The following is a 20,136-nucleotide window of genomic DNA, read 5'->3' on the forward strand; positions in this document are numbered from 1 at the left end:
ACTGCAGTTGGATGGGACTGGAGCTGTAATTAAGCATTTGTGCTTGAGGGAGGAGAATATCAGTAGATCCAAGTCCTACCTGCTCCGGGAGAGGAAGGCTCAAACATACTGGATGTATCACTGCAAGTGTTGGAAGCTTGCTCCGAGAGCTTCTTCTTTGCACTCCCATCTGCTGACTTGTGAGACTTCTTCTTATTCTTCACCAGGATTTTGTACATTAAATCCATAGGGCTTGGGAGAGGAACCCCAGCTTCCAGCTTACAGGAAGAAAAAGGAGAGATTTGTTAGAACAGAAGAAACAAGCTTATGGCAGTTTCTTAGGGACCACATGGTACAAGACAGTTCTGTAACCTTTGTAAGCCCTGTTAAAATGAAATGGATTTTGCACAAGAGGCAATGTCAACAGTAAATGAAACAGCGCTACTGAGGGCACTTAGGAAGAAAAATGCCTTATGAAATGTCTGCAGTAATAACCAAAATAAGTATTAGCTCAGATATGAGACTCTACGTTATAAAATGGCAGCTATGAGGATCAATTGCATTTAGAAGATCACAATTCACTGTATCAGGGCAATCTCTGCATCAGAAATGATGCTTAAGTCACCAACAGCTCACATTGCTTAACTCCCTCCTTTAGGCTGAAAGGCTTTACATGAAGAATGAGGCGGGACTGAGACACTTAAATAAAAATTGACACAGACATTTGTGATATGATAAACACCAAGCCACATTACCGGGTATTTTTCCAATGGATCCATAAGCAGTGCATCTCCAAATATTAATCTGCAGTATTCTGCCATTTTTGCCTGTTGTTTAGGGCTGAAGGGAAGAAAAGAAAGAAAGAAATGAGTCCTACTAATGCTCCAGAGTGAAAGCAGCAGTAACGGAGTATCTAATAGCCCTAAACTAGATATAATTTCCTGATCCAATTGTGTGAATTTTTCAGTGAGACCTACATATATCATGCAATTATTTCAATTCCTCTGATAGAGTTCATCAAAAGGAACACACAAAAAGTAAAGGCATAAGTCAATTGAATAACAGTGAAATGACCATAACATGAATTTGCCTCTTTCAGGCAGTACTTTTATTCGTAATTTAAATATTGCCCCCCTCATGTCACTTTATACATGTGCCTGGCATTTTGCTTGCACTACAGCAGTTTTCACAACATCCTCTGTAAATAAACTGAACCTCGGCAAACTCTGCTTATAACCAATTTTCCCGAAGTGCAACCAAAAGATGAAATAATTCCTGCATATCAGTGATGGAAGATTTAGGATTGCAGATAGGTTATATGGCTCAGAAATATTACTCCAATCATCTCAAAATGCAGCTCGGTACCACAGGCACTCTCTAATTTTAGAAAACGGAGTATTTTTGTTATATGTGCCTGTTTAAAATGCGTAGCATCTGAGCTGAGGCATCGTTCAAAGTTTCCTTTTTTGACACTCTGTTGGGAAGTCTCGATTAAAGGACAGGTTTATATAGCTTAATATAACTTCCTCAGCTTCTGTTAATTAGGATCTGCATATCATGGAAGAGACAGGGATGCTATAAGCCGTTATGTTACCATGGAGCTACTTTTCATGACAAAGTAGAGCTGAGTATTGAGGAAAAAAAAAAGAAAAAAAATGCTCATTTTTCTCTTGCAAATCAGGAGTTCAACCCCAGCTGTGCCCAACTGGTCAGTGGTTACCATCTCCCAGGGTCAGTGTGGCCAAACCAGGGCTGAGATAAAGGTTGGGTGGCCAAATGACATTTCACTCAGAAAATGTAATTTCCCTGGGATCAGCATCCTGGATGCCCCTGGAAGCAGATAGGGGGTAAACCACTCATTAGCTCAGTCACTGACAAAAAATACTGCGAGGAGGCTTTAAATTATTCCCCAAAGCAAGAGTTGCATGCAGTTTAAATGCTGACAGCATTTCATTAGTGCTGTCTTTTGCATGCAGCGAATTCTGCACAACAGCTAAAAGGCACTTTTAGCCGAGGATGGAAAATAAAGACGAAGACAAGCAAGGCAGCAGAATGAAGAACCCACACAGGAGAAGGTGATGGAAGAACAGATCAGGCTCGGACATTGTGTTGGATATTTCCAACCCTCAGCTACGAAGGGAAATAAAGGCATCACTCCAGCCAGCAGAGTGTGGATGTGCCATAAATCCAGGGTCATTAGGAAGAGTTTTATTTCAGTCTTCTCCACCAGTGTGTGTTTTGAACAGATCCATGCTCTCAGAACCCAGAAAGTTCAAAGGACACCTCCTTGAATCAAAAGAGTGCACTTATTGAAACCATAGTAATTAGATGTGACATCGTCATCCTTAAATGGGCACAACTCCAAAAAGAACTCTCAATAGGAATTAAAAAAAATAAAAAGCAAGAGTTAAACCTAATAAATTTCCAGCTACTACCACAGCTAGAACAAATTCTTCTGATCTTCTGTGTTTAATTACATGTTTACCTCAAAGAGAGCACAGTGTGAACTTTCATTTTTGCAAACGAGAAAAATGAAATGCAACATTATGTTGGTTCAGCGTATAAATTCCAGTGTCACTGCATCCCAGAGGCAGAAAGTAGAAAAATTACGTGAAAAACTAATGGGTTTTAATACCATAAAAAACCCTTGAGGTACTAAACAAGGCCAAAGGAGGAAAATCGTGACATTACAAAATTACTTGAATTTGTGAAGTGGACTATGTGTACAGATACTTTAAAAAGCTCCTAAGAGGGAATAAAAAAATATTTAGGAGTACCAGCATTTAACTGTGTGGTAGATTTTTGTGTTCTCTCTCTCCCTAATATACATATCTATGTATGTATTGTTGCAAGGGAGAGATCATTAGGAACAGCAGATTCCATAGCCCTACTGAAGTCTTTTAAAAAAAGTTGGAATACCAATTTTTTTTTATTTTCCATTCTTTGGAAATTATGAACCAGAGCAACAGAAATACCAAATTTTCTAAATCAGTACATTCCCCCAATTTAGTTATGAAGTCAAAACCCAGGTATTTCTTGGTCCACATCTACTGTTACTAGAAATTCTCTCAGCATTCATGCATTGTAGTGAAAATTGATTGTCTGAAAAGAGCTGACTTTATCTGCTTTATGATTTTCCCTGTGTGGACATGGACAGGTAGCACAGAGACTAATTATATATGCCCCCAAAATGTGCCAGGGGAGATAGAGGGGGAACATGATACCTGGAGATACAGAAATATAAAGAAGATTAAGAAATGTTTTCATTACCATTATTGTATTGCTTGCACTTTGTTTTACTGTGTTTGTATCGTGCCTATTACAAAGGTCAACCACAGAGGCTCTTTGGCACAACTACTGCTCCCAACATTACATTTTTATCACTTCTGCAGAGATACTTCCCCTGCATAAGACAAAGGCACAGATGCTTCCCAGAAGAGTCTAAAATAATTTGAAGTGTGGGATGAAAAAGTGATAAAAATCCTGTTAATATTTGAAGCGACAATTCCAGCCAGCAACCAGCAGTATGAATAACTGTAATTAAATTTAATCTTGGAAGCAATCTTATATGGATACTGCTCAAGGATCACTTAACCTTTTTGCTATGTCATCAGTGCATTTCTAATTATAGAGTGTCTGCTTTCAGATTTGCAGATTGCTTATCGTCTTGCAAGCCCCATTTCAAACGTCAAGGTCTTCTTGAGGTCTTTTCAACATTTTCAGGCCACTTCTCTGTTTTTTTCACAGAACCACAGCTTTTCTTAGTGGTCTTTTTTTCAGTGTGCACGTTTTGACTTCACTATAAATGATGGCACACATAATATTTTATGTTGTCTAAAAGTTACATGCTTGCTCCTTTTCGAAAGTTTTTATTGCATATAAACAGACAAGAAAGAATACACTAATAGTGGAGTTATAGTAAAGAAAATAAAAAGCCTTAATGTGCCATAAAGATATTGGAGAGGAGCCCTTTTAGGAAAAACACCAAAGGAAAGCAAATGAGATGATTTACACAATGTGCTAGTAAGTGATTTTTCCCCTAGGTGGACAGAGAGTGTCCAAAATACTCTCATGAACATAAACCAGAAGGAAGAAAAATTGCATTTTAAGTCCAGTGGTGATTAGCACTGTCATCTCTACAGTGGTAATGTGAAACATATTTACCTCTGATAATTGCAGTCTGTTTAAAAGCCAGGAATACAGAACACAGGCTAAAACCATATTTTTGTTAAAGCCAATGCCAAAATTTCTAGGGGACGAGAATTTCACAAACGACTCTTGCAGCTTGAAAATCAGAAAAAATGTTTGGTCCTCTAGAAGTAGGAATTGATAAAGAAGGATTTGTTTGACAGCAACTCTATAAAAACATCAGCATTTTTTGTTAACATTTAGGGCAAATCCCAGCTTTAAGATCTAGGAGAAAAACAACATTCCAAGTAAATGAAAAGACAAAAGGAGCATTCCATGAAATTAGGTGAAGTTTTCTGTGAGTGGCATGACTAATCGCAGATTTCTGCAGCAACTAGTGAAGGAATGAAGGGATAATTGTAGCAGTTGGTAAAATAACTAGAAATTATTTTCAGCCAAAGCAAAATCAGAAAACACACCCATTAAATCTGATCATCTACTATAGCAGAGAATAATCACTAGCAGGAAAGCCTCAGAAAGAGAAAACATTTGGTAGTGGTTTTGCAAACTTGCTTTGCTAAAAAGCTGTGTCTTAGCAGTGTGTGGAAAAGAATATCAGAGAATACACATAAGGTTAATCCATTATTCCATGGCTGGAGGTTTCTGGAGAGAAAGGTCCAATGCCTTCTGTGGGGCAAACTGTAAATAACAGAGTAGTGCAGCAGGAAAAAAAATCTCCTTTTCTGCCACTTTCCTGCTGTGTCACACAGCCTTTAATTCTGACACTGTTTCATCTTATAATTTTAAAGCCACTTTTGTATATAACTTCCATCTGACAGGAGTTTATTTCATAAATCTTTTTAGTTCTTTATCTTCCTAAAATAGAACAGATCACCCTGGAACAGTTGAAGATTTAAGTCTTAATGACTTTAAAGGAAGAAAAATGTAACCCTTGTGGTTAAAATAATTTAGCTGGGGTTTTTTTTTGCCTTATAGTAACACAGTGAATGTATATTACAATAAATCCAGAAGAATGAGTAGGAAATGTAATACATTCAAAAATGATGGTTGAGATCTTTCCTAAAGGCCAGAAGTTGCATTTGGAAGCACTGTGAGTTCAAACCTACAGGAGTAGGTGAGTGCAAGCAAGTCCAAAGGGACAAAATATACACCAAAAAGAAATGAGGGAGCCATTAGAGAAGGAAATTAAACCCAGCATCTGTGTGGTCTTTCAGAGGAAGACAGGAATAACTAAGCAGGATTTAAGAGGTAGCTGTTTGAATCATAACCATGTGGCCTCGAAATGTGTGCAGAGCAAACACATATTTGCCCACAAAAGGTAAATTTACACTCTGAGGTATACAGGTAGTGGACCTCAGCTCTCAGATTTTAGATTTTTCTACCTACATAATTTTTGATCAGTATTGTCACATCTGTTCTTTAAAACCATTCTTACATAGCTTCTTCTACCAGTTCCTTCCCTTATGACGAGAATGTTCTTCTTAAAACAATGGAAAAGCAGCTAGCCCTCACCCTTTTCCTCTTTCAGAAACAAAAGTGCCAAAAGTGCCATCTTTTCTGATTTGTATAAAAACATTCATAGCTGCCCCAAGGAATATTTTTATTTTACATTGAAAAAAAAAATTTAAAAATTAAAAAAGAAAACAAAACAAACAAACAAACCAACCAACCATAAAAACCCAAAACAAAACAAGAAACCTCCAAAAATTAGTTTCTAAGTCTAAACTGCCTCCAGAAGTGTTGGAAATTTTTTCACAGCAAAAAAAACACAGAAGGGGAAAAGGCGATTCAAGTTAAGGCACATGTTATGTGTTTGAAACATGCAGACCTGGTTTCTGCATTCAAAACCAAAGTTAATGTAAAAAAAAAAAAAATCAGAACTGTAATAATAAAATAGATCACTGGGACAAAGCTAGAAGTGTTCTCATTTTTCTTTTCTTACATGGAAAAATTGTAACTTTTCTTGTAACTAAAAAAAAAAAAAAATGAAATAAACTTATGCAAACTGTTATTTTTTTGGCAGAAATGAACAGTTCCTGGCCATCCATGCCACCTATTTTGCAATCCTGGAAGTCCATGGTTCTGGCCTCTGCTTCTGACACAAGACACAGACCAAATTCTGAATATGTTTATAGCACAGAATAGGGTCACAAGCAGGTGAAATACTGCCTCGTTTTCTTTGGAGTATTGCTGCATTCCAGCAGGACACACTGAGACAGAAACATTAACAAAATACCTCTCACAATCAAACTTCCTCTCTCATACAAGAGGTTCTGATTCAGGAAGGTTTTTAAGAACAGGCCCAATTCATTCTGATCATCGCGGTTACTGAGGCTGGTACAAGTTCATTTTTGGATAAGAGCTGTTGTTTGTGTCACAAGTGCACACACACAATTCCAGGCCTAGACCTTATCAAAAATGAAACATCAGACAAGAAAATGTGGTAATTACTTACGAATCCACATGATTTTCAAAGGAAAGGAGGATTGGAAAGGGTGATGTCTTAAATGCACATTCAGCAATAGCTTCTATTACTTCCTAAAGAATCAAAATAAACACAGTTACAAATTTACCTCTCTAAAGAAGGAGAGTTTTATTCTTTGAAGACAGGCAAGACCCAGTGAGCTCTGAAATCATTCCCTGAGATAGACCTTCCTTCCCAAACATCCCAAAAAGCTCTGGATGTGCTCTTGCCACAACCACTTTTTTCAACCTGAACTATGATCAAATCTCCAAAACATCTGATGAGTCTCAAGCACCACATTTCTCAAGAAATGACCTATGTCTGCCAAAATCAATAGCTTAAATGTAAATCTTGGGTTTTGTGTGGAGTTGTTCCATGCCTGCAGCTATGGCTTTCATGTGCTATTCTGTGCAATAATAAACATGCTCTGACAAAGGCAGATCTTCTAAACATCATCAGCACAAGCACGTATCCATAAAATCCTTAGCTCCTCTGACTCACTTTTTAGTTCCCTCTCTTTTTTTTTTTTTGGGTAACAGAAATCCCTTTAAAGCAAAAAAAGGGGAAAAAGACATCTTTACTTAATTAAAACAGTTGGTTCTGTGGTAATTATCAGAGGACTCAGAAAAGGAAACTTCCGTAAAGTTTCCTTTCAGCTCTATGGAAAATGGAAACCCTAAATCCAGTAAAAAAGTCATTTGATAATGATGATTTTAGTGGGGTGCACAATAAATGCACTCATTGTTACAAATAATGAAATGTTTCCCTCTTGGAACAAATCTCTCTTCCAAAAGAACAAAAAACACTGAAGACTTTTCATATGCATTGCTGGCAAACTCCGGAGTTTCTAAGAACCCATAAGTCTCTGCCATGCCAAATCTTAAGGATGACTAAAACCTAAAAGACGTATTTATTTTAAACAAGCTTTCTCTGGGGATTCCTCTTGTTCATTTTCTGTACTTTAGAGGCTCAGCTAAGAAGTGTATCAGTAAGAAATCCACTTCCTAAAACAAAAACTGAGCCTCTGGTACATTCTTTTGGCACATTTAATTTCAACTGCCTTCCCACTGCAAAAGGGGATGGAATCCTGCATGAGTGGGGAAAACAACCTGGAAGAGTAGAATTAGGATGGAAGTGATGAGATCTGAGGATGAAAAGCTCAGACACTGGTTCAGTGAAGGTAAATGCTCCATGGTCAGAGAGGAACAAGCTGGCAGGTTCCATACTTCTCTCCAGCTGCAGAATGACTCACCTGAAGCGGTCTCCAAGGTGTAAATATGGTTACACACACAGAGATTCCGGGGTATGCCATGACATATATGGCTGTTCCCTGTAGGATCCCCCCCAGCAGCAGCTCACAAGCCTCAGCTGAGAAAAACCTTACGGATTTCTGAGACATGGAGCAAGGGGAAAACCAAGGAACCAAAAACCCCAGGAACATAATGATGAGGAGCATACAGTGCTGCTGCCTCTGCACTTCGGGAAATCTGTCTGAGGCTGTGAAAGCTGGCAGACTGAGCAGAATCCTTGTGCCGTGGTCCTGGCAAAAGTGTGAGCTGATAAATGATTCAGCATTCAAGACATGAATTGATTCTCATACTCCTGACACATTATTTCACTGCCATTTTGCTCCTCCCCAGCCAAGCAGCACACTTTTGAGTGGTGAAAAGAAATCGGCAGTCGAGATGTTTTTCACATTTTTCTGTGTGGATTAAAAAATGCCTGCCCTGAAATGACTGATGAAATACTCCTGAGTAGGTTTAAAATACCTCCCAATATCTCTCCTGCCAGCACAGTGCCAAGGGTTGAACATTTAAATAACCAAGGATAATCCTTGTTCCTGCTAATAATCCTTTTAAAAATCAGATTAATTTTGTTTTAAATTCCTGCTCATGACCAAAGCAGTCGAGAGCCATCTTCCTTAATTAAAGGACTTCCAGCAATCAAACCCCATGCCTGTAAACATAATTGGCTTCACATAAACGTAACTGGAAAGTTAGTAACAAACGTGCAAGAAGGTTGTTTTACGTGTTTCTGTGATTAACTCAATCAGGGAAGAATTATAGAGAAAGCAAACTGGAAAAAAAAGGAGTGTTCTGGTACAAGTGAAATTTGGTGTTCTGTCTGTGGCAGAACTGTTCGCTTTTTTCCCTAAAGAAAGGCACTAGAAGGCAAGAAAAACCACCCAACAACAGGTTTCAAGTATGGGAGAAATGTCTCAAAGCTGTAGCTGGCACACAAGCCACACGTAATCCCTGCAACATAACCAAAGTCAGTAATGAACATTTTCCCACATATTATTGCACATGGCTAAGTCTAGAAATGTATTTCCATGGTGAGTTAGTGTCTCAGATGAAGAAGAATTATTTCTTCACACTTCAGAAATTATTTCCTGATGTATCATTATAAGCTGTGCTGACTACCAATCCTAACACTACAGGAAAGCACCTCCATTGTGCTCCTCTAACACCCCAGATCAAAAACATCTTTAAGAATAACAAGATGATAACAATCTAAGGTTATTGCTAAGGGTAAGGTCTCTACCTTATACTGTAGAAAAGGAAATGGAAGACGGAATTCAATAATAAAGATGACTTGTTTAGGGTTTGCAAGGCACAAATATCCCCTCACAGTCTCCAAAGATACTAATTTTTCCTTTTCACCCTCCAGTGCTTCAGATCTGATCCCAAGTACCAGGGATAAGGATAACAGTGAACATACACTTATTGATCTTTTCTAAATATAATGCTGAGTGTCTGGGTCCTGTGGATGGAGCCTGCCCATCTGGCCGTGAGCACCATATTCTCTGCCCACAGGAATTTAAAGGCTTGCAAATTGTTGAGATCTAGCTGCTGTTTCCTGCCTCAGTTCAGGACTTTCACCTCCTACTCCCAGTGACCAAGCAGAGAAGAGAGAAGGAGTGAACTGATGTGTTGGTTATTGCTGTCCAAATCCTGTGGCCTCCAGCTCTGTCCTGTGGAGATGTAACCCAACAATGCCTTCACACCCCCATTTGTCTCTGCGCAGAACCAGTTGTGGTGGCTGTGCCTGGTCCTTCAGTCCTGGCTCTGGCCTTGGCTGGTTCTCTCCCTGTGAGATTTGCTGCAGGGACGTGCACAGAACCATGGACCTGGGCATGGAGCCCAGTCCCCAGATGGCAGTGCTATCACACCACATAATCCCTTTTCCTCACACTGCCATGACCACAAGGACCCTCTCTCCCCATGCAAGGTCCAAATGCTGCAACTCTTCTCTTTTCTCTTCTCTCTTCTCTCTTTTCTCTTCTCTTCTCTTCTCTTCTCTTCTCTTCTCTTCTCTTCTCTTCTCTTCTCTTCTCTTCTCTTCTCTTCTCTTCTCTTCTCTTCTCTTCTCTTCTCTTCTCTCTTCTCTTCTCTCTTCTCTCTTCTCTTTTCTCCTCTCTTCTCCTCTCTTCTCTTTTCTCCTCTCTTCTCTTTTCTCTTCTCCTCTCTTCTCTTCTCTTCTCTTCCAACAAGTCTGCAGCTGCTCTGTAATTTCCTCTTACAGCATCTTTTTGCCCTCACATTTCTGCCCCTCCCACCTTCGCAGTGATATATCTGTGATAGTTTTGCACAAAAAGAGCCCTCCCCAGCTAAACCAGCTACATCAGTGTGCTGCAGTGCTGTACCTTGAAGGATATCTCAGTTGTCATGGTGAACCCATGTGTGATGACCGGCTCCTCCTCTGCTGTGCGTCCCTTCCAGCAGTCCAGCTCCACACAGCGGCAGCCCGACAGGAGCACTTGCCGGTACATCTCCACCGAGGAGTTGCCAGCCAGCTGTCCAGCTGGGACAGAACACAAAGAAAGGGAAGTCATTTTGGGCCTCAGGAATAGATACAACTGATCTAACAATAATCAGAGTTAACAGCAGCTTTTACCCTCGGCTGAGAGGAGTAACATTCCAAGGAACACAAAGACGCAACGGAAATTACTTTGGCACAGTCAGTGTCATGGTTCGGATCCTGCCCTCAGTCAAACAGAGAAATAACCCAGCTGAAGCCAGCTCAAAAGCTTCTGACGAGCAGCATCAAATACATGAAATAAAATAATAATAATAAAAAAGCTTAGTTCTATGAGATTTTATCCCTTGACAAGCAGTGTGAAATTCAGAGGCAACTCAGGAGACCAAGACCACATTTTCTCACAACATGCAACGCAGTTTAGTACAAGATGAAACAAACCCCCTGCAGACACTAATGGCACCATCATTAGGTCTCAAATCAATATTTAATATGCTAACCACTGCAATGAGTTGGTCAGTTAAATTTCCTGATGTGATACTGTATTATGTAGAGAGAAATTCAATTAAACTGTCCTTTTCCAATAATGAGATATTGTAAATCTAAAAATTAAGAAGGAAAATTCATTTTTTCCAAACTTGGGAAGTATTAAAAAAGAAACATAAAAAAAAAATTCTCAACCCAAGCCAACAAAGAAGTCCAGTGGGATTCAGGGAAGGATATCCAGCCAGGTTGTCTTCATCTGCTGCAACAGGTTTGATTCCAGTCCTTCAGACACAAATTTCTTGCAGCAGAGAGGTAACAGTATGGAAGAATGGCTTTGTGCTTCTATGAGATGTGAAGAAAATGGATGCAGTTTCCTGCCTTCTAGCAGACTTCCTGAGAAGATCTTCCCGGATTTCTTGAAGGAAATTAATTTTCTTTTTAAGGAGGCAGTGAGCTCATTTACAGCAAAGATTCTTTGCTGACTGGGGACATATAAATACTTCATCTAGACTGGCATATAATATAATGCAGATTAATCCTCATTTTATTGTCTCTGCGATTCCATGTTTAGGTTTTATTCTGGGAAATACACATTTTGGGATTTGCTTCACAAAACAGCATTGTCTGCCTTTGCTCTGTTTTTACCTTGTACTAAAACTGTAACAGAACCGTTCTTATTTGAAAATCCCTGTTTACAGTTTCTGTCTGATACATGAGCTGGAGCAATCATACATACTCCACCAGGTATTAACATTACTCCTGTTGAAATCCATAAGAATTCTCACTTTCTGCTGGAACCAATGGCAAATATCTGTTAATAACAGAAGAAACTGGCCAGTGCTGGAAAGCTCTGAAAATCCAAATGGAGTCAGCAAAGTGACGAGTCTCTTTTTTTTGTTTTTGGAATTTAGCTTTTTCCTGTTTCACCTTTGGTTATGGAAGATTATCTTTATTCACACAAAAGCCTTTTTGGTGCAATTCCAATGTCTGGGTTAAGTAGTGGCTCTTTTTCTTTGCAGGATGCAAACAAGCATAAGCATGGATCAGAGAATAACAACTCACATTTCCATGTACTCATCCCTAAGCATCTGCCTAGGAAATCCTGGCTCTCATAGGGATCCATTGAACTCTACTGCCTAAAAAATCACTTTCACTTAGAAAACTGTTCTAATGTTGTCTCTCTTTTCCCTCAGAGCATTTTGAGTTTGGATTAACAAACTATTCTATGATTAACAAACTCTATTTCCTGAGAGACTCCTGGTGGTTATCACTGCTAAGTGTTTTGGGCTCCAAGATCCTTCACCTTCAAAAGTGCTTAAGAAAATCATGACATGCATCACTTGCCATATGACACTTCCCACACTACCTTATTAATAAGGCTCAGACGTTTTGGAAGGATTCCTGCAAAGGATAAGAGGATATTCAACCTCTGAACCATAAAATCTTCAGAAAGACTCCCAGGCAGAGTGTAAAATGCTAGCACATGTTTTAATAGTCCCAACAGCTTGTTTTTCTGAAATACAGAATATGAGGAATGTTCCCTCAAATGTTTTTTTGCATATATTACTTAGAAATTTCCATTGTGTGAGTCGCTATTTGCATTTATTTTAAAATACCCCTTTTGTATTCCAAAATGTGATAACACAGACACAAAGGGAACACTTCCAGTCTATTTTTAATAGCCTGAGTACAGATCAATTTTTTAATACTGGAAATTGAAAGCATTATGTATTCCCTTCTACAATACAAGCAGTGTCTACAGTAATACCATAGATAACATTTGCATCCCATCATTCTCTATGGGCTAAGGAGAAATGCATTTTGAGAAAAATTCACATTTCTGAAAAATATAATTGGCCAAATGATACCTGACAGGATACTATGCAAAATGTGCCAGTGCTGGTTGATCTAAGCTGAGGACATGACCCATGTTTCCCCACACAGAACAAACAGTTCCACACTTCTACAGCTTTAAGCTGCTCATTTCTCAGGAAGTGCACCCTTGATGGGTTCATCCACCACTGTTTTTCCAAGCGAAAGTTATTTGAAATACAAGGACTTAAAACATAGTTGCAATCTATTTAAGATATCTTTCCTCCCCAACTGGGGGATTTTTGGATCCAGGTATTTGGAATCACCTGACTCTTCACTATTCTAGAACCAGAGGCTGCTTCTTCCCTCCCTCCCAGCACTTTCTCCCAGCATGAGGTGCCTGTATCCTCCCTCTGCCATGCACAAACATGAGTTGCTGAATCTCCTCTCTCCACACAAGTCCTGGAGAAGCAATCAGTGCCTTGGATCATACACTGGGGTTTGCAGTATGCAAACTCAGAGCCCCAAACTGCTGGGAGCCTGGCTCCTCACTCCTGCAGCCACACAAGGTGCTGGCAGCTGAGATTGTTTTACACACAGCACATTTATCTGAATTTATTTTCCTCCTGAGCTATTTCACCATGCACAGGCCAAGCAGATCAGACCCCACACTGTGACATACTCTGCTCCTGCTTGTACGTCAGTCAGAATAAGGCTCTCAGCCCTGCCTGTTGTTTTTAACACTTTACACTGGACCAAAGCAGGATGTGTGCCCGGCAGCACGATGGTATCACCCAGCCATCCATCCCTTCCATATGGTGCTGTCAGCTTGGAAACTGTTCTGGAAGCTTTGGAGGTGAAGAAGGTTTCAAGGAAGTGCTGAATGCAGATAATAAGCAGGAACAGTGAGGACTGAGGAATCACTGAGAACAGAAAAGCTGGAGGATGGTAGATGAGAGGTCACAGACAGCAACAAAGAGAACATGCCCCTCATGAGACTAGAAAGAACTGAAATACCAGATTGTAAGCAGGGAAGCACATGCTGAGGGTGAACAGGATAGTCCCACATTGGCTGTGTGTGCTCAGCGGATACCTCAGCAACCTACTGCTGATATCATTGTTCCTTTTAGCCAAACGTGTTACAGGCGTGTGATTTTCATATTTTGCATTTCCCATATACAACAGCAAATTGCACAGCCAGCAAAGTATGCAAGGCTGAGTGTGATATGTCATCATTTGTCTCTGACTTTTGGGTGCTGCTGAAAGAAATGTTGCAAAGTCACTCCGCACTGTGACCACAGCAGAAACCGGAGGTGAGATGCCAGAAAAAAGCAGAGTTGCACTTTAAGCGTTCAAGGGAAAAAAGAAATAAATATGATACTTGTGAGAAAAAATGATCAGACAGTAAAAAAAGTTTCTAAAAGATGACATTTCTTTAAGTTAGCCCAGGTTCGCTACAAATCACTTCTTTCTTTGTGGATTTTTACCTTTGGTCTTAAAAATTACATTTCCCTAAAAAAAAGAAAGCAGTAACACTTCTAAATAAATAATCAGGACTTGATGTACTGCCAAGGGTTTCTTCTAAAGGCTAGGAAAATGATCAGCATAATTAAAAATAAATTGAGAGTGTGCACATGTTTCTTTTTATGTTATAATGTTGCTTCTTTGTGCATGCTTTTTCTGGGTTAAAAAAAACTAACAAAGGGAAAGATAATTGGTAGGGCATTAAGCACAGTAATCATAAAGTATTGCCAGACTGAATGGCTTTCTTATTGTCCTGGTAATTATGACATGACTAGTTGCTATTTCATGGTCTCAATCAGGGCAAAGGTGCTTCCAAGGCTTCCCTTCCAAAGCCATGAGCACTTGAGCAGATCCTTCAAAGTCTTTTGGGGAAAAGAAATAGCCTGTCACCATTAATTTTATTAATTTTACTTCCTTGCTGGAAGAAAGCAAATGGGAATGTGATTGCTGTATCTGATCTAGGCTCAGAGCAAAATCCAAGGCTTTCAGTTCTTGTAATGCACAGATAAAAATCAAATCATTAATCCCATTGTCAGCCAGCTGCCACACATTCACTGAAGATAATGAACCTACTAAAAGGGAAGGGCTTGTGGTTTGTGCCTGTAAATGTGAAAACACGCACTCTGACAAGGAATTGGAAAGAGTTTCAAACTTCTTTCCTGAGTTTACCCTGCTTTACTCCCCCCAGTTTACTAAGATAGGAATATTTTGTCAAATTAAGACTGAAGATCATGTTTCCAAATATAGCCTCTGAAGTTACTTGGAAATGCAGGCAAAGAAACCTGTAGATGCAATCTGGGATGATTTGCAGATTTTCACATACAAGTCAAAGCAAATTTAGCAAGTGTCAAGGTAAATAATTAAGCATGTGAGGTCACTCGTAGTGCAGTTAAAAAAATCAGAATAGGTTGGACTAATCATGAATTCCCATCCTTAATTCTTTGGGGTTTGGCTTCTGTGCCTCCAGACCTTTGGAATACATCTCTGTCCTGACCAGCCCTGATAAAAATCTGCAGTATGGAACTGGCTATAAATTCCCGCTGGTAGAGGAGAGAGCAGTCTTTTATCTCTTCAGATCAACTTTAAATTGCATTGTCTTTAAACCTCCTGTGGGCCTGTGCTTCTCACTTTCGTACTACAGCTTTACCGTTTTCTTCCAGAATATCTGTATAAAGCTGCAGCATTTGGCTTAAGCACCAACTAATACTCAGTGACAGAATGAAGTCCATATTGGAGGTAAGAGGTCTGCAAAACATCATAGTTAAAAATTACTTTAGCTTTGGCCATGTCTTTGCTCCACCAAAGAGCATAAATTTCTGCATATTGGAATCATAACTTAAAAGCGACCACACTGATTTTGTTTTCTTTTAATTCAGAGAAAGAAAATAGCTGTCAAAACAAATACTTATGTGACAAGTTCTAGCACAAAACACATTTTACAGCCGAGATATAAACCCTTGAAAAATGGTGTCTAATGGAAACAATGACAGTTCATTCACTCCCTGAAAGCACGCGAAGGTGCTGGAGAAAGAGCTGTAACAAACATAAAGCAGATGAAAATAACTCCCATGAGGTCTGTTTAAACTGGGCATCACCACTGCCTGCCGTTGTTTATGTTTCGGCATGCTGGCTTTCTGAAGGAGCTGGTCAGTTAAGGCCAGTCTGTTAATAGCATTAAAAAGCCTACGTTATGCATAAGCCACATTTTTAGCACTCAGTGCAGCATCATTTTTTAAAATTTAACATAATGCTAAGTCACTAGCAAACATGACAAGACAAAGCAAACATCAAATCAAACAGGAGAGAATTCCCTGTGCACATCTACTTGCCCCAAACATTTGTTCCTATGTAAACCAAACTAAAATAGTAAATTTACAATTATTTTCTCACAAGTTAACAGAACCTTGGACTAGAAAATGAATGCCAAAAGTTGAATTCATAAACTGCCTTGGCTTTTTCTGAGTCTTAAATCATTGATAACCTTGTTGTGCAGTCAGTACAGTTCAGACTGTAACTCTAATTAACGGGAGCTTCTGGGTGCTCAGCCTTTTTAAAAACATGACAGCACCTAAAAATTTCAGCTCAGATGTTAGATAGTGTCAGGGAACAGATTTCCACTCCTTGCATTTATGGGCTGTCAGAAAGTTATGTGCCATGTTGGAACCTCCCTAACCTCTGAATCAAAGCATATTTCATGGAGCACAACAAACTGCCAGATTTAATGTTTAGGGGCAAATTTATGAGCTACAGAGATGTTTCCCGTATTCTGCTTTGCACACTTGTCTGGCTATCTTTGTTGTCATAAAAAGTACAATGTTCATTCTCCTCCCTAAAGATGGACCTTAATCTGGAATCCTATCTAAGTTGAGGGAAACTTTCCAGTGACTTCACTGGGCTTCTGACCAGGCCTTACCTGAATAATGCAACTGCTGCTCACCTGTTAAAAAAAGTGTATTTGATGCAGTTGTGTTGCAGCTACAACAAAAATCAAGTGCCACCCTTGTCTTCCTGAAAACTAAACTCCATCATCTGTTTAATGTTGATGTTTTTAGTGTATTTTATGTTACCACTGAAAATATGCTCAGAATTTCTGTAAGATAAGAAATTAGATCTCTCCAACACTGCTGTACCTGTGAGGTAGGTGTTGTGTGAGGAGTTGATGAAATAGTGTGACAGTGGTTGAGACATATCTTCATTTAAATCCAGTTTCTCAGGTGGAACGACACCGTTCTCTTCTCCACTCAGATACCGCATAAATCCATCCACGGATATCTGTCCTGAGAGAAACACAGACCCAGGGAAAGCACCAATTAGTTTCAACTGCAGATTTTGTGACATGCAGATAAATTCAATACACACTTACACAAAAGCACATGTGAAAGAGCATATAATCATCAGCCTGGCCTTCACCTAGTTATGCAAATACTCTTTTGTTACTACTACCTCATTTTCAGCCATTCAAGTTGCAGGTAACACATAGCCTTTTAGCTGTAACAAAGATAAATCACTTCATAATCAGCATCTACAGAAAATCAAGGGCATGGGGGAATCAGAATTACAGAAAGAACAGAGAAAATAAATCTAAGCCCATCAAGGAAAGGGGTCTTTGGGGGACAAAACAAAATACTCTTTCCAGAGGGAACCAAGAAACCTGTAGAGGGCCACAAACACAGGTAACTCTGATCTCTTTTGAGTTTGGTTCAGCATGTGTATGAACTACCTTTCACGTGGGAACTTAGATTTGCTTTGTAATTTTTATATTTGTCTCCTAATTCATATCTCATTGGAGTGCCAGCAGAAATGATCATTTCATATGCTGCTGTCAAATTAGAAAGCTGAGTCCTATCCTCAGCTTAAATATCCCCATTGATCTCAGTGGAGCTGCTCTTATTACATCAGGAGGACTTCTGCTGTCAAGCCTTCTGCACAAAGTTGACTTTAGGGTGTCAATTTGTACATTTAGACTAAAAAGAAATCCGGTAGCCTATAACTGAAGATTATTGCTTAACTGAACAAATATGAGACATTTTTCTTTGCCTGATAGTTTTTGCTATTTTGTCTAGGTTTCATCTGTTGATTTACTCAACCACATATCTTTAGTTATTTCAGCTCCTGCCTACAGTAAAACAGATCTTCTGTATCTCTGAAGTACATGTTTGGTGACTCCCAACAATGAGAATTTCATACCTCTTGTGCCCAACCCAAAATATTCTACACAGTCAGTTAAAGCAAAATCTCATTTGCCTGTTGATAGCATTGAAAAACTGAAGATTTCAGTTCTACTCCTGACTCTGCTACTCTTTCCTTTCAGGATCAATCCCTTTTTATACTAAAACATACAAACTTACACATATTTTCCTAGCATGTTAAAAGTAGCAGACAACCCTGCTCTTTTTTTTTTTTTTTTGTTTTTTGTTTTTTGTTTTTTTAAAGCTTGTAATCACATGATGCAAATATTGCATGTAAAGCATTTACTTAAAATCTGTGCTTGGACCTGACTTGCCTCTTGCTCAGAGAGGAAAAGATATAACAGTCTTAAGTGCAGATCCTCATTTTCATAACAACCCAAGGCTGGCAGCACTAGAAGAACTTATTCATATGACAAGAAAGGCAGTGACAATACAGAGCAATGCAGTTACCATTCATTCTTATGACAACAATTGTAAGATGGTTGGAAAGAAAAACATCAAGTCCATCCACTACTTTAAGGCTGTAATATGAGGGCAATCCACAGCTGGTTTGTTACAGGGAAACTAATCATCCAGAGATGAAGGCCCATGTACTTTCCTTTCCACAAGAAAAATGCAAGTAGGTGAAAATCAGGAAGAAAACCCCACCACTGAGGTTTTTCATGAAACTAAAGGTTTAGGAACAACTTTTCTACCGCATGAATCTACCAGAGAATGCCAACAGTACCAGGTGCTATAATGGAGTTAGCTTGACCTATAAACCATCTAAGAGAACACTCTGCACCAAGTATACTGGGACTAGGCAGAGCATGTGGTGTTTATCCATACCAAGTAAAACAACAGAGGAAAGAACAGTTAAGATCCGAACAGGACAGCTGCTACTTGCATTTTATTATACAGATAGGCTGATTCATGCAGGTGTCACTTTCAAGGTTCTCAAAGTGTTCTGTGTGTTCAATCCTCAGAGTGTACCTCACAAACAGGGGCCTTGTTTTTCTGATGGAGACGGTCCTCCTGTGCATTGCCACTGGTATTATCATAAATCACAGCGAGCATTATTCACACGTATAATTAGGCAGCTTCTGAGTTACACACTTGCTTGAGCCCATGGCTCTGGAACGCTATTTCCCCTATCCCAATTAAGCAGTCAGCATTTCAGAAAGTGAAGCAATTAGCAAGTTCAATTACAGCCTATATTGCACCCGTGAGAGTTTGTCTGCAGAACGGAGATGGCAGATGTCAAAGGGGCTTTGTGTCCTGGATATTAAAAGAGTAGATTGTTTGTGACCAATGTCAATGATATTCTGAGGCCAACTGCAGAGAGGATGATCCTTGGTGGACAGTCATAAAAAAAAAATAGCCTCAATTAAGTGCTAAGATTTGTTCTCTGTTTCCTTAAACATATTACACATTTACACAGACACTGGCAAGAAAAAAGTAATATGTGATCAGTTGTTTCCATTACAGTTGTCATCTTTTATCTTGGATATATAATAGAAAGATTTAATGATGTGTTTAGGCATAAAAAGTCAGAGAGACAAGAGACACATAATGCAAACACACAGAGACATGACAAATTCACATTTTTTCCTTTCCTTTTTTTGGCTTTTTTTAATTAAAATTACCTTAGCCCTAAAATTTTGATGAAACTTCCAAAAATATCTAGTATGCTTTATATACTTCAAGTTGTAGAGTTAATTGGCTTGCCTTTTTCACTCACTACTGCCATGTTAAATTTGATCTGATGTCTCTTCTTGGGATGGAACTCACATCTGTATAAGCACAGCAGAAGGCATGTCAGCAGCTACAGCCCTCAGTGAGACCCTTCTCTCTGCAGGGCTTTTTTTCTTGCCAGCACAAGAAATTTTTTTTTTTTCCCCTTCAAACACCTCTTCTCTAATTTATCTGATTAATTCCAATTTCCCTCCCTATGGGGTCACACGGTAGTGCTTTACTAAAACACTTAAAATCAGCCAAACATAAAAATACCTCCTTTTTCCTGAGGTATCTGGCCAATTTAAATGTTCAACACAACTCACTCAAGTGCCACTGAGACACCTCCCGCTGAAGAAGGCAAGAGCTCCTCATCCTCCTCTCTCCCTCAGGCCTCTCCCTTTTCCCTTCTCACTTTGTCCACTTTCCCTCACACTGGACATTTTCCTCTCCCACTTTTCACATTTTTCTCTCACACACGGAACATTTTCCCTCATTGCACTTTCCCCTTCACTTTCAGAACCTTTTTCCCTTCACACTTTGTGCTTCTTTCCCCCACAC

At 39.3% G+C, this 20,136-nt stretch overlaps 1 protein-coding gene across 2 annotated transcripts in view; it reads right to left on the reverse strand.

Annotated features, from left to right (window-relative positions):
• Positions 1-20,136, reverse strand: part of PLCB1 (phospholipase C beta 1) — a 243,390-nt gene that overhangs the window by 86,806 nt on the left and 136,448 nt on the right. For both annotated transcript variants that reach the window (XM_017745250.1, XM_017745251.1), the window contains exons 8-12: positions 16,804-16,950; positions 10,239-10,396; positions 6,584-6,666; positions 735-819; positions 80-257 (exon numbers count right to left, since the gene is read on the reverse strand). In XM_017745250.1, the coding sequence (XP_017600739.1) occupies positions 80-257; positions 735-819; positions 6,584-6,666; positions 10,239-10,396; positions 16,804-16,950 (651 nt within the window). The remainder of the gene's footprint in view (positions 1-79; positions 258-734; positions 820-6,583; positions 6,667-10,238; positions 10,397-16,803; positions 16,951-20,136) is intronic.

This window comes from Corvus brachyrhynchos, unplaced genomic scaffold (assembly GCF_000691975.1).
Source record: "Corvus brachyrhynchos isolate BGI_N302 unplaced genomic scaffold, ASM69197v1 scaffold69, whole genome shotgun sequence".
NCBI lineage: Eukaryota > Metazoa > Chordata > Aves > Passeriformes > Corvidae > Corvus > Corvus brachyrhynchos.